A 10,987-nucleotide genomic window follows, 5' to 3' on the forward strand; every position below is an offset into this window, starting at 1 on the left:
ATGCTACTGATCTGCTTTATTTGCGGCAGTGGGTGTGATGGGACAGTACTAAGTGGGAAAGGGGGGGGGTAGAAATTAGCTTTGACAGCCTCAGTGGCAGCTCAAGATCACCTCTTTGACTCCATATTATTATGATAGCTTCCTTTAGAAAACCCAACAGATACGTTTTTAAAATGGAGTTTCTCTTGTAATAAATGTTGCTTCTTGGAGAGCCAGAGAAGTCAGTCTTGCATTGGCTGCAAGTGGAGCATTACCTAGCTTGTGACCAGTCATTGTAGTATCCCTGAATAATCTTGTCTGTTCCAGGATTCCTACCCTGAAGATGCACATTGAGGAAGAAGAGGAGGGGGCCGCAAGTGTAGAGCAGCCCCCACCCAAAGTGGCAGGCAGGTAAGGCAGTCTCTCAGGTTGTGGGCACATCAATAGTGGCTGTGTTTTATGTATGCTTGCGGTGCAGGAGGGATGTTGGCAGGCAGAGGAACGCATGTGCCTGGCTGCACAAACATTGTTCTGCCCCAAGGAAGCAACCATACTTCTTAATATGTTTTGGGCAGTTCCAGTGAAACATTGATAACCAGAGCCTGCAGTAGGGTCACTCTACTGCTGACCTCAGAGGCTTTAAGTTTTCTCTACTTGCCTAAAACATGGAGACCCCTCTCAGAAAGCTCCAAGTGATGTTCTTTGCATTGAACGTCCCAGTTTTCCACCTACCCTACAGTTTAGAAGGATGGGCAATGCTGTGCTGTGGCTTGGTCCATTTTTTGGAGCGCTTGCCACTCAGCCAAACATAAGTAGCAGACCTCTCCATCCAGTGCACACTCACAGTTCACAGTGTTTTTGTTTAGCTTCTCCCTTTTGCATCTGCTGGGGAATCAAAACTACTAAAAGACTTCCGTTGTTGAAACAGGAGTGGATTCTTGCATTGTTTCCAGCTGTTTTTCTCTCCACAGGCAAACGGCATCTGTTCCAGAATCCCAGACAGCACAGAGCACTGCAAGTGAGCAAGAGCCCACAGGTATGTTGACCATCAACCTCGAGTACAAACTGAGCACCAATTCACAGACGTTCCACTTGGAAAGGCACATATATCTTCAAAATAATTTTTTGTTTTATTATGTTCTTATACCTTGCTGGAAGCTGCCCAGTGTGGCTGGGGAAACCCTGCCAGATGGGCAGGGTATCAATAATAAAATTATTATTATTACTCCCTATTGTAAGTTTGCCCTATGATTCTCCTTGTATGACAGCTCTGCTTGAGAGAGCCCTTGGCAGCTCTCTTAGTTGATGAGAGCCTCTCCCTACATTCTTAATGTTCATTATTTGGTGACTGGCTTTGCCAAGGACTCTGGAGATAAGATCCTGTTTTCATTCCAGACTCCAGAGCTTCTGAGGATGAGGAGAGCACTTTCAGCTCCCCACTCATGTTCTGGTTACAGCAAGAGCGAAAGAGAAAGGAGAGCCTCGCTGAGAAGAAGCCCAAGAAAGGACTGATTTTCGAGATCTCAAGCGATGATGGATTTCAGATCTGTGCTGAAAGTATTGAAGGTGGGAAAGGGGGCAGGTGGGGGAGTTGACATCTGCTGCAGCTGCTTTGGGGTTAGATGCATTTTCGCTGTGCTCATCTTACAAAAGTCACCTTTGACTGCTTTGCACCTTTCCAAGTGCTGCAGGGGACAGCCCTGCGTGAAGTTTGCAGGAATGCAGAGCCACCTGGCATCAATTGTGAATTTTACGGTTTAAAAAGGAGCAAAAGAGAAGCTTTTCTGGGACTCTCCTCCCTCCTACTGAATCATTTCTTGTTTATCTTTATCTCAGAGGCCTGGCAATCCCTGACTGACAAGGTTCAGGAGGCTCGTTCCAATGCCCGTTTGAAGCAGCTATCCTTCACAGGTAAGAAAGGCAGCAGCTGGGTTGGAAATTCCAAACCCCTTGAATGGATAGGAAGGCAATAAGAAAGTGCCTTGAATGTCACTGCTGTCCTGTAGGCCATGATCTAGGCAGGGACTTTCCCACCTGGGCCTGCTTCCTTGAGCTACATAAACACTAGAAAGAGTCTCACAGGATGCCCTGTTTTCTTAGGATACAGTACTTTGGTTGCACAAACAGTTAAGGACAAAGAATGGGGTTTGTGCTTCTTTTGGGACACCCTCTGCATCATTTAAGCCTGTGCCTGGCCGTGGAGATTTGGGCCCATTTGAGCTGCTCCATCAAGTTTATTGAGCTGCTTCTTGCCTAAAGGCTGGGCCATGTTGCCGCCGCCACCACCACCAGGCTTCTTCTTACAAAGAGGACTGAAGGGAACCACTGGGCTCAGCCTGGGCTGGACAGCCTCTTCTACCAGCAAGCTGCCTTCCTTGCCTACTCTCTCCTTATTCCAGGTGTGAGCGGATTGAGGATGCTGGGGATTCTGCACGATGCTGTTGTGTTCCTGATAGAACAGCTGTCTGGAGCAAAGCACTGCCACAACTACAAGTTCCGGTTCCATAAGCCAGAGGAGGCCAAGGAGCCCCCAGTGAACCCCCATGGCTCTGCCAGAGCTGAAGTACACCTCAGGTCAGTGGCAGGCCCTGCTCTCATAAAACCAAAGCACCTGCATCAGAGATCCTTCAGTGGTTTGGGGGTGAGGCTTTCTGTAGAGAGACAGTGAAAATAAATTATTGTTCAAATATCAGTTGGGGGGGGGAGGCACATGAATAGCTTGTTATCATTGAACAGACTTGGGCCCAGGTGCTCCCTAGTTTGCATATAGGAGGAATCCAGGAAAGAGAGGGTTAACTGACCTAACTGTCCAATACAAGGAGGGTCACATGATGGAAGACCAGAGTATCTCTACCCTGAGGGAGGAAAAGGTTGCTAGAATCCCACAGAAGGCCCTACAAAGGGGCTGCTGTGGCTTTAGCTCAGACCAGACACTTTGAAGTTTGTCCACACAGTATGGGGAGCCAGTGTAGAGCCTAGTGGGCAGCCAGTCTGGGAATGTCGCATTGTCCTGGAGGAGAGAGGAGCATTGTGTGGCTTGTAAGGCAGCCTGTTAACCCTGAGAGCCAGTCTAACGCCTCTTGGATCTGCATTGCAGGAAGTCTGCCTTCGACATGTTCAACTTCCTGGCTTCTAAGCACCGCCAACCACCAGAGTACAACCCCAACGATGAGGAGGAAGAGGAGGTGCAGCTGAAGTCTGCCCGGTACATAGCGGGTGCGGAGGCGAGTTGGTGGGGAGGGATAGAAGACTGCTCCTTTTTGATCTCGTCGGCAGTGGTGGGAAGCTAAAGAACGGGGAAGGGGTGCGGATTTTGCCTCCTGCAGCTGCCCCATAAGCCAGCCTCTCAGCAGGGCTTCCTGTTTCCGGCGGTGAGAAATGACTGACTCCCATACGATCAGACCTCAGCCGTGCCGGTAATTCAGGGTTGATACGGGGCTAATTAGCCCTGGCAGACTCCCCAGGGTGGAGGAGGACTGTCTCGTAGACACGCAGATTGTCCAAGATTGTCAGCTTGCATCAAGGTGCAAGCGGCAGGACACTGGGTCCCAGAGCATGACACGGCTGCCACTCTCCGAAGCCACTCTCATAGCCGGAAATATCTGTTTGATAAAATAATTAGATTTGGACAATAAACAAACATCGTCTGGACTGAAGAAGATTGAGAAAAAAAACTGTAGAATTGCACAGTCCCTGGTGTTTAAGCTCAGACTTCAAAGAGATTCTCATCATGCTGTTTGGATTACGGAGGTGATTGGTACGTTCTTTTTTTTTTCTCAATACAGAATTGTTTTTCTATGCCAAGCCTCATTAAGAATTCTTTTTTTAAAAAAAGTACAGATGGACTTCTATATATAATTAAGTATTCAATTGCGCAGCTTTACTTAGACTTGAAAGACTTGATAAAGATAAAAGAAGAAACAAGATGGCGCTTGTTAATATGACGCAGCACAGAAAAATGAGAGTTCCTTCCTTTTTCTAGGGAAGTGGGAGATGCTTGCTGGCTGACTTTGTAGTGACTTGAGACAATAATTTGGGATAACATACAGTGCATCTGTTTGCAGAATTTCATTATGAGCAAGAGAGAAGGCTAAATGGATGTCTAGCAGCCCCCCTTCTAGGGCCCAGAAGGGGGGGTTGTGTGGTCTCCGAAAGCTGATTGATCGCCAAATGACTTATATCTGTGGAATACAGTTCATTTACATTGCGATATTGCAAACAGCATGCCTAACAATTTTCAAGCGACAGGCTTGGACAACAGCCCGAATTGGAATAACTTAACAACATGGGAGTGGCGTCATTAAACTCTAAATGATAGACTTGGACAACAGCCCGGATTGGAAGATTGGAATGAAGTCAGGAAAAGCTGCACTGGCAAATAGACAGTTGGAAAAATACATATTTACAAATAAAGCTATATTCGATGGATGAAAGGTTATATGATTTCTGACATGATTGAGAATTGCATAGCAGGGATTGAGAACTTTAAAGCGATAAGATCGGAATGTGGAAAATATGAGAACAACAGAAGAAGGCAGGAATGAAGATATTGGAGATATACTTCAAGAAGTCCAGACTATGGGAAGCCCAGAAAAATTAATAATAATTTGGACTGTAATTTGGGTTGGGTTTTTTTTTAGTTTATTGTTTTAATTGGATTATGATTATGGATATGTTAATTGGCAGTTTTTCTTGGAAAATTAATAAAAATGATTTTTTTAAAAAGCCAGCCTCTCAGCAGTTGGCTCTGCAAAGTGGCTTGCGGAGCAAGGTGGAGCTTGGCCGCTCAAAGGCCCCATTGGTTTGAACTCTCACAAGCAGTCTCTTTCCTCCTCTCTTCAGGAGGGCAACCAGCATGGATCTTCCCATGCCCATGCGGTTCCGACACTTGAAGAAAACCTCCAAGGAGGCGGTTGGTGTCTACAGGTAGGTGGGTGGGTTGGTAGGTGGAAGCCACCTCAGCAGGATAAGCGATGGGGACGGTAGAACAACCTAAGCCAGTAGGGCTTAGCAGAACAGCAATGAGAAAGTGCCTGGAACGACTCTCCTAGGTCATGTGGACAGATCTGCTCCTAGCTGGGTTGCCTGCCTGCCTCCACATTCAGGGTGAGGCTTGCTACCTCTGTGGTTGCAGCACCTGACACCGTTGCTGCGCTGTGTGTTCCTCCTTGGCAGGTCTCCTATCCACGGCCGGGGCCTGTTCTGCAAAAGAAACATCGATGCAGGAGAGATGGTGATCGAGTATGCCGGCAACGTGATCCGTTCCATCTTAACTGACAAGCGTGAGAAGTACTATGACAGCAAGGTAAGCCTTAGCAACAGCGGAGGCACTGCTGAAACCCAGCTGGTCACGAGTGCTGGCCACAGGGGCTCTGAGGTTCTCCTGAGCGAAGACAAGGGCTGCCTAGGCCTTCAGTAAAGCACTGGGAAAAGCAGGCCCCGGGTTCTCTGGTCGGAATGCACAGTGCACGGGTCACCCTGTCAGCACTTGAGCAGTTCCTCCTTATGTAAGGCAAGTGCCAGCACTTAAGGCTTGGAAGCAAAAGAGGGATGAGAAGTGGTGGCTGCACAGGAAGAGGTTGGTTTTCCTGCAGAAGGGAAGGGGGTCCTCGGATGGGTTGTCCCTCCCACTTGCTTCACTAGGCAGGATTATGTAAATTAGGTTGAATTTACCCCTTAGTGGGTGGGCAACCCCTCCTTCCTGCCCTGTAATCCTTTTTTGGGTTGCTGAGGAGAGAGGTTCTGTTGCTATTGCCTTCAGGAAAACAGGGAAGCATCCAGTCAGCCAGAAAATGGTTCAGAAAGCAGCTAGTTCTCACAGTAGCCCTTATTCTCCCATCAGGAGAGGACATTTTGTCCTAGGAGCCCTCTTGAGGTGACAGGATTGGTACCTGATTTTCCTAGGAGCTGGTAGTCAGGTCCTTCTCAGGTGCAGGCAGGGGTTGCTGCAAGATCTGGCAATTGCTGGAGCGGAGAGGGTGGAAGGGTTGTGGGGCTCTTGCCATGCATCCCACACACACACACACACACACACACACACACACACATCATAGAAGGTATGGCTCTCCATCCCAGATTTTGCCAGTGTGTAGCAAATCCTCATGCAAGGATCTGGAGCTGGATCTGCTCCCGCCTTCCCTATTCAGAAAACTGGTTTGGGGCTCCTTGAGCCTTATTGGGCTCAGGTTTGGGGAAAGGCTCAGCCTTTCCCTGTTTGGACAGGAAAGCCATCAGGTTGCCAGCTCTGTAAAACTTGATTGGAATGAGGCCTCCAGTTGTGTTATTATTATTAGTGAAGTTTTCTGATGCTTGCAGCACAAAAAAGTAATAGAATTGTAGAGTTGGGAGGGTCCTCTAGTCCAGCCCCCTGTAATGCATAAGTCATAAATAAAGAATACATTATAATAAAGACCTATAACAATTCACAGAAACTCCACAGACTCAAATCAATACAGACACCCATCAGTCAGTCTCCCTGGCATGTGTGAGCCACGTCCTTTGGGAACCTTTTAAAAGGCGTGTTGAACAGGCATGAGTTGGCTTTTATGTTGCAGCTGATCTTGTCTGAAGGGTTAGCTGTGGTGATGCCTTGAGATCTGAAACCAGCCCATCCTCTTTCCCTGCCCCCTCCTCTCCTGGCCCAGGGCATCGGCTGCTACATGTTCCGCATTGATGACTCTGAGGTGGTGGACGCCACCATGCACGGGAATGCAGCCCGCTTCATCAACCACTCCTGTGAGCCCAACTGCTACTCCCGAGTCATCAACATTGATGGGCAGAAGCACATAGTCATATTTGCCATGCGCAAGATCTACCGCGGCGAGGAGCTGACCTACGACTACAAGTTCCCTATCGAAGACGCCAGCAACAAGCTGCCCTGCAATTGCGGTGCCAAGAAATGCCGCCGGTTCCTCAACTGAACGCTGACCTGACCTGGCTGTCGTAGGGGTTGGGCTCTGCCAGTCTCAGGCGTGTGGAAGGTGGGGAGGGTGGGGTGGCCCTCCCATGGCAAGTGGGTCAAGCCATGCAGCAGGTGGCTGAGGTCTGGTATTGTTTGCTGCCTCCTTGGCTTTGTGAAAGGTCCTGCCCAGAAGATGGACTTTGTTGTCCCGTCTCGCAAGGAAAACTGCTGAAGTGTTGGGCTGCTGCAGCAGCCAAGGACTGCCTTGAGAGGTGGGGCTTCCCTTCCCGCACACTTTGGTGGGCCCTTTCCTCCTCATACTTGGAGACATGGCCTACAGGTCTCAGTGAGCTGCCCTTGTGTCTTGCCTCTGGCTGGCTGTTCCCTGAAATTCCCATGACTTGTCGAGGAATAGCTCATCAGTGTTTGAGCAGGCAAGCAATGAGGACTGAGGGCTTCCATGCACTTTGGGTGAGGTTAGGTTAGAAGTGAAAGCTGAGGAGGACTCCCTGCGCTAGGAAGGAGGCTGTCCTGCCAGGCATTCAGTCCCTAGAGCCCTCTCCCTGCCCTGCATCTCCCCTCCAGTTGGGACTCTAGAGGAAACTGACCCCCCCCCCGGCAGTGGGCCTGGCGCCTCTCTGAGCACCAGCCTACAGCAGCTGATAGCGTTTCCTTCCCTACCAGCTGCTCTCTGACATAGGAAAAGGCAGGGAGTGCCAAAGCTCCCAGCGAGCTGCAGGCTGTGGGTTCCCTGGTCCAAGATTGGGGGACCCAAAAGGTGACAGATCTCCCTAGTGGGATCATGTGCCCGTTTCAAAGCAAAGACAAGTAGCACAACTTCCTTTCAGCCTCCTTCAGTTGCACCCTCTTGAATTATTATGTCATTGGATTTTACTTGGTTCTTCTGTTTACAGTTTAGTATTTAAGGTTTTGTAAATGTAAATATATTTTGTATATTTTTCTATGAGAAGCACTTCATAGCGAAGAGCACTTATGAACTATTTTTTCAATTGTGGTTGTCATCCTAATTTAAAAGAATCAGTTTTTAATGACCTTATTATTTTAATAGGATGGGCTTTAGGAGGTTGCTGGCCAGGCCTGCAGTCTGAACCTTCCTCTAGAGAGCAGTGGGGGCAGTGGGAAGAACCTTTTCAGTTTTCTGGAAGCTTCGGCTGGACCTCGAATCACACATTGTGGGAGAGAAGATACACACATCTGCAAGAGGTGTTTTGAACCCAGCATTGATGCTAGGTTTTAACATGGGGGTGGGACTACAGCTAGAGGGGACCCCTGACCTTCCTCTCTCTTGGGAAGAGGCTAAAATCCCACCATGCCACACCTCAGTAACCCAACATTTCTGGTCTGCTGCATCTCATGCCTCCAGATTAAACTTCCTTGGCTCTGAAACTGCAAGCAAACCTTCCTATGGTTGTCTAGTAAAGCCGCAGCAGCAGCCAGGCTTCTTTTGGGCCAACAAGCACATTCCCTATGAAGATCTTGCCTCTCCTGCAGCCCAGCTACTAGTTGCCTGGGGAGGACAGACCAGCACTTACTAAGCCTTCCGCTCCAGCTGGAGTGGTACAGGGCATGTGTCCATTTCTCCTTTTTGGAGGGGGGGTGGTAAAACCTAAGTTTGGGCTGCCTGTGGTGAATGTGGCAGAGCTTTTGGGGAATCGAGTAGCCCTCCAGCTTTCCTGTTCCAGGCTGCCATATCCTGTGGGGTCAAATAGGAACATAATTTGTGTGTCCCCTGCTGCTACCAAAGCCCTGGGCCAGTAGCTGCCAGGCCAGAAGAGAGTTCCGTCCCTTGCTTCTTCCTCTCTTCCACAAGGAAGTTCCAAGCGAGGAGGAGGAGCACGAGCATGTGGCTCAGGGCAGAGTTGGACTAGAGTCCAAGCTCACTGACATTTGCTGCTGCTGTTGCTGCTGCTAAACCCTGTTCTGACTGAGCTCAGCAGCAGGCAGCCACTATGGCCAGTAACCCAAGGGAAGAAGGCATGCATGCATGCCACTGTGCCTGGGCTCCATGGGGAGGCCGGCAGGAACAGAGAGAAGGAAGGGTTGGGGTCTTGGCCAGTTGTGTTGGCTCTGATCCGTGGAGCAAGGAGAGGAGCTCCATGCGGCTTCCTGGCAATATGAATGTATAATTTCTAAGGACTGACAAAGATCATGATACCTGAGAATACTAAGAGTCAAACCTTTAAGGTGTTTATTTTTTTAAAGGAAAAGCGGGTCACTGCAAAGGGCTGGGGTATAATAATCTTCTCTTCATTGTCCTCCCTTGCGAAGCAATACCGGGTTCTTGTTCTTTGTGCAGAATCATGTCGTTCTCACCCAGATTGCTGCTCCATCCTCCTCCCCTCCACCATCTCCTCCTCCCACACCTGCAAGTTTTTATAACTATAAATATGGTATATATAGGAACAAATATCGTACTGCACCATGTCTTGAAGCCTGGCTTTGAATTCTCTTTAACACTATAGATAAGAGTTGTGTTCCAGTTGCTCAAAAGGCAGGAAAACCAGCAAGCCAGAGGCTTCGGGGCCAGTTGACGTCTCCCTCCTCCAAGGAGGGCTGGGTAAGGGACCGGGGGGGTGGAAGGGTGGATGCTCTGGCTCAGTCTGCCTGCATGCAAACCCCCAGGAAGCTGTTGGGGGCTTGGCTATGAATTCTCCTGACCTTCAGTGTTAACAGTCAGTTCTTGTACAACTTGTTTCTTGCCGCCTTCGCTGCCTCCTCCTGGGTTCTGATTGTTGAGGTACCAAAATGGCATCATCTGCTTTCCTGGTACCTTAACAAGGTCCTGCAGCTTTGCCTCTCAGCCGAGAACTGTGCTCGTGATGTTCCTTTGATTCAACGTAAGCCGTCTTTTAATAGCTCAAGGTAGTGAATAATTGTCTCAAACCGTGCAAAAGCTACGCAAACAGGGTTTTGTTCCAGAAAAAAAGCAACTTATCATGTAAAACCAATCTCTCTCTTCGTTTTATTTCTTGTGTTCTTCCAGATTGTTTGGGTTTTTGTTTGTTTGTTTGTTTTCTTTAAAAAGAGGAAACGCGTCTCTCGTGCTGCATCAGTGTTAATTCCCTGTCATCGTCACAGGGATGAAGGAAGTACTTTCAGTAGTTCAAGAAATGACTGAAAAGTTCCATGAAAGACTGAATGTAAAAACAAGTGTATATAGTTGTACAAAAAAAGGAGTTTTTAAACATGTTTATTTTCTATGCACTTTTTTATTTAAGTGATAGTTTAATTAATAAACATGTCAAGTTTATTGCTTCAGAGGATGGTGTTTTCATTTATTGATCAAGGCTGTGGAGGTTTTCAGCAGGGGAGGAGGGCTAGTTTGTATATAGCTCTCAAGAAACAATAAAAAAGGAACCCACCTCTTCTAGGCTGCACCACACAAACACAAGGTAAGACCATTTACTTCACCTCTTGGACTTCTTTCCTTGTTGCAATACAGTCATATCTCAGAAGTTGAACACCTTTCGAGATGAACATTTTGGCTCCCAAACACTGCAAACCTGGACATGATTGTTCCGGTTTGCAAACGTTCTTTTGAACCCGAACATCCGTCACGGCTTCCGATTGGCTGTAGGAGCTTCCTGCAGCCAATCGGAAACTGTGCCTTGGTTCCCAAATGTTATGGAAGTTGAATGGACTTCCAGAACAGATTCCGTTTGACTTCGGAGGATGACTGTATATCTGATATTCTGTAAGGTGAATGTGCTTGCAACAGTCTTGCACACTTCCTTGTCCAGAAGCAAAAGGGAAACCTTGTGGGGAAAGAGATACCTCATAAAAACAATCCTGCTGAATCCAAATAAAAGCCCATATAGTCCAGCATCCCCTTCTCACAGAGGCTGAGCAGATGCCCCAAAGGGAAGCCCACAGTGAAGACCCAAGTGTAAAGGGTATCCCTACCATTGGTACACAGAAACTGATGTGCAGAGGCAGGCTGCTACTGATACTGGAAGTAGTACACAGCCATCATTGACTAGGAGTTTAAAAGCTGCTCTGCCACCCTTTTCATTTTAGGTGCCAGCAAACTGGTTCAGGTGGAGCCCATCCCTTTTGCATTGGTCCAGCTTGTCCCCAAAACTCCCA

The 10,987-nt window shown here is 48.2% G+C and overlaps 1 protein-coding gene across 3 annotated transcripts in view; it reads left to right on the plus strand.

Annotated features, from left to right (window-relative positions):
- The window catches only part of KMT2A (lysine methyltransferase 2A), a 50,288-nt gene extending 40,129 nt beyond the window's left edge, over positions 1 to 10,159 (plus strand). For all 3 annotated transcript variants that reach the window (XM_060268350.2, XM_035139007.3, XM_088657653.1), the window contains exons 28-36: positions 307 to 390; positions 951 to 1,015; positions 1,375 to 1,545; positions 1,816 to 1,890; positions 2,379 to 2,553; positions 3,077 to 3,184; positions 4,822 to 4,905; positions 5,155 to 5,284; positions 6,624 to 10,159. In XM_060268350.2, the coding sequence (XP_060124333.2) occupies positions 307 to 390; positions 951 to 1,015; positions 1,375 to 1,545; positions 1,816 to 1,890; positions 2,379 to 2,553; positions 3,077 to 3,184; positions 4,822 to 4,905; positions 5,155 to 5,284; positions 6,624 to 6,899 (1,168 nt within the window). In that variant the 3' untranslated portion in view covers positions 6,900 to 10,159. The remainder of the gene's footprint in view (positions 1 to 306; positions 391 to 950; positions 1,016 to 1,374; positions 1,546 to 1,815; positions 1,891 to 2,378; positions 2,554 to 3,076; positions 3,185 to 4,821; positions 4,906 to 5,154; positions 5,285 to 6,623) is intronic.
- The last annotated feature ends 828 nt before the right edge of the window (positions 10,160 to 10,987 follow it).

The sequence above is a fragment of the Zootoca vivipara genome, chromosome 14 (assembly GCF_965207765.1).
Source record: "Zootoca vivipara chromosome 14, rZooViv2.hap1.1, whole genome shotgun sequence".
Lineage (NCBI taxonomy): Eukaryota > Metazoa > Chordata > Lepidosauria > Squamata > Lacertidae > Zootoca > Zootoca vivipara.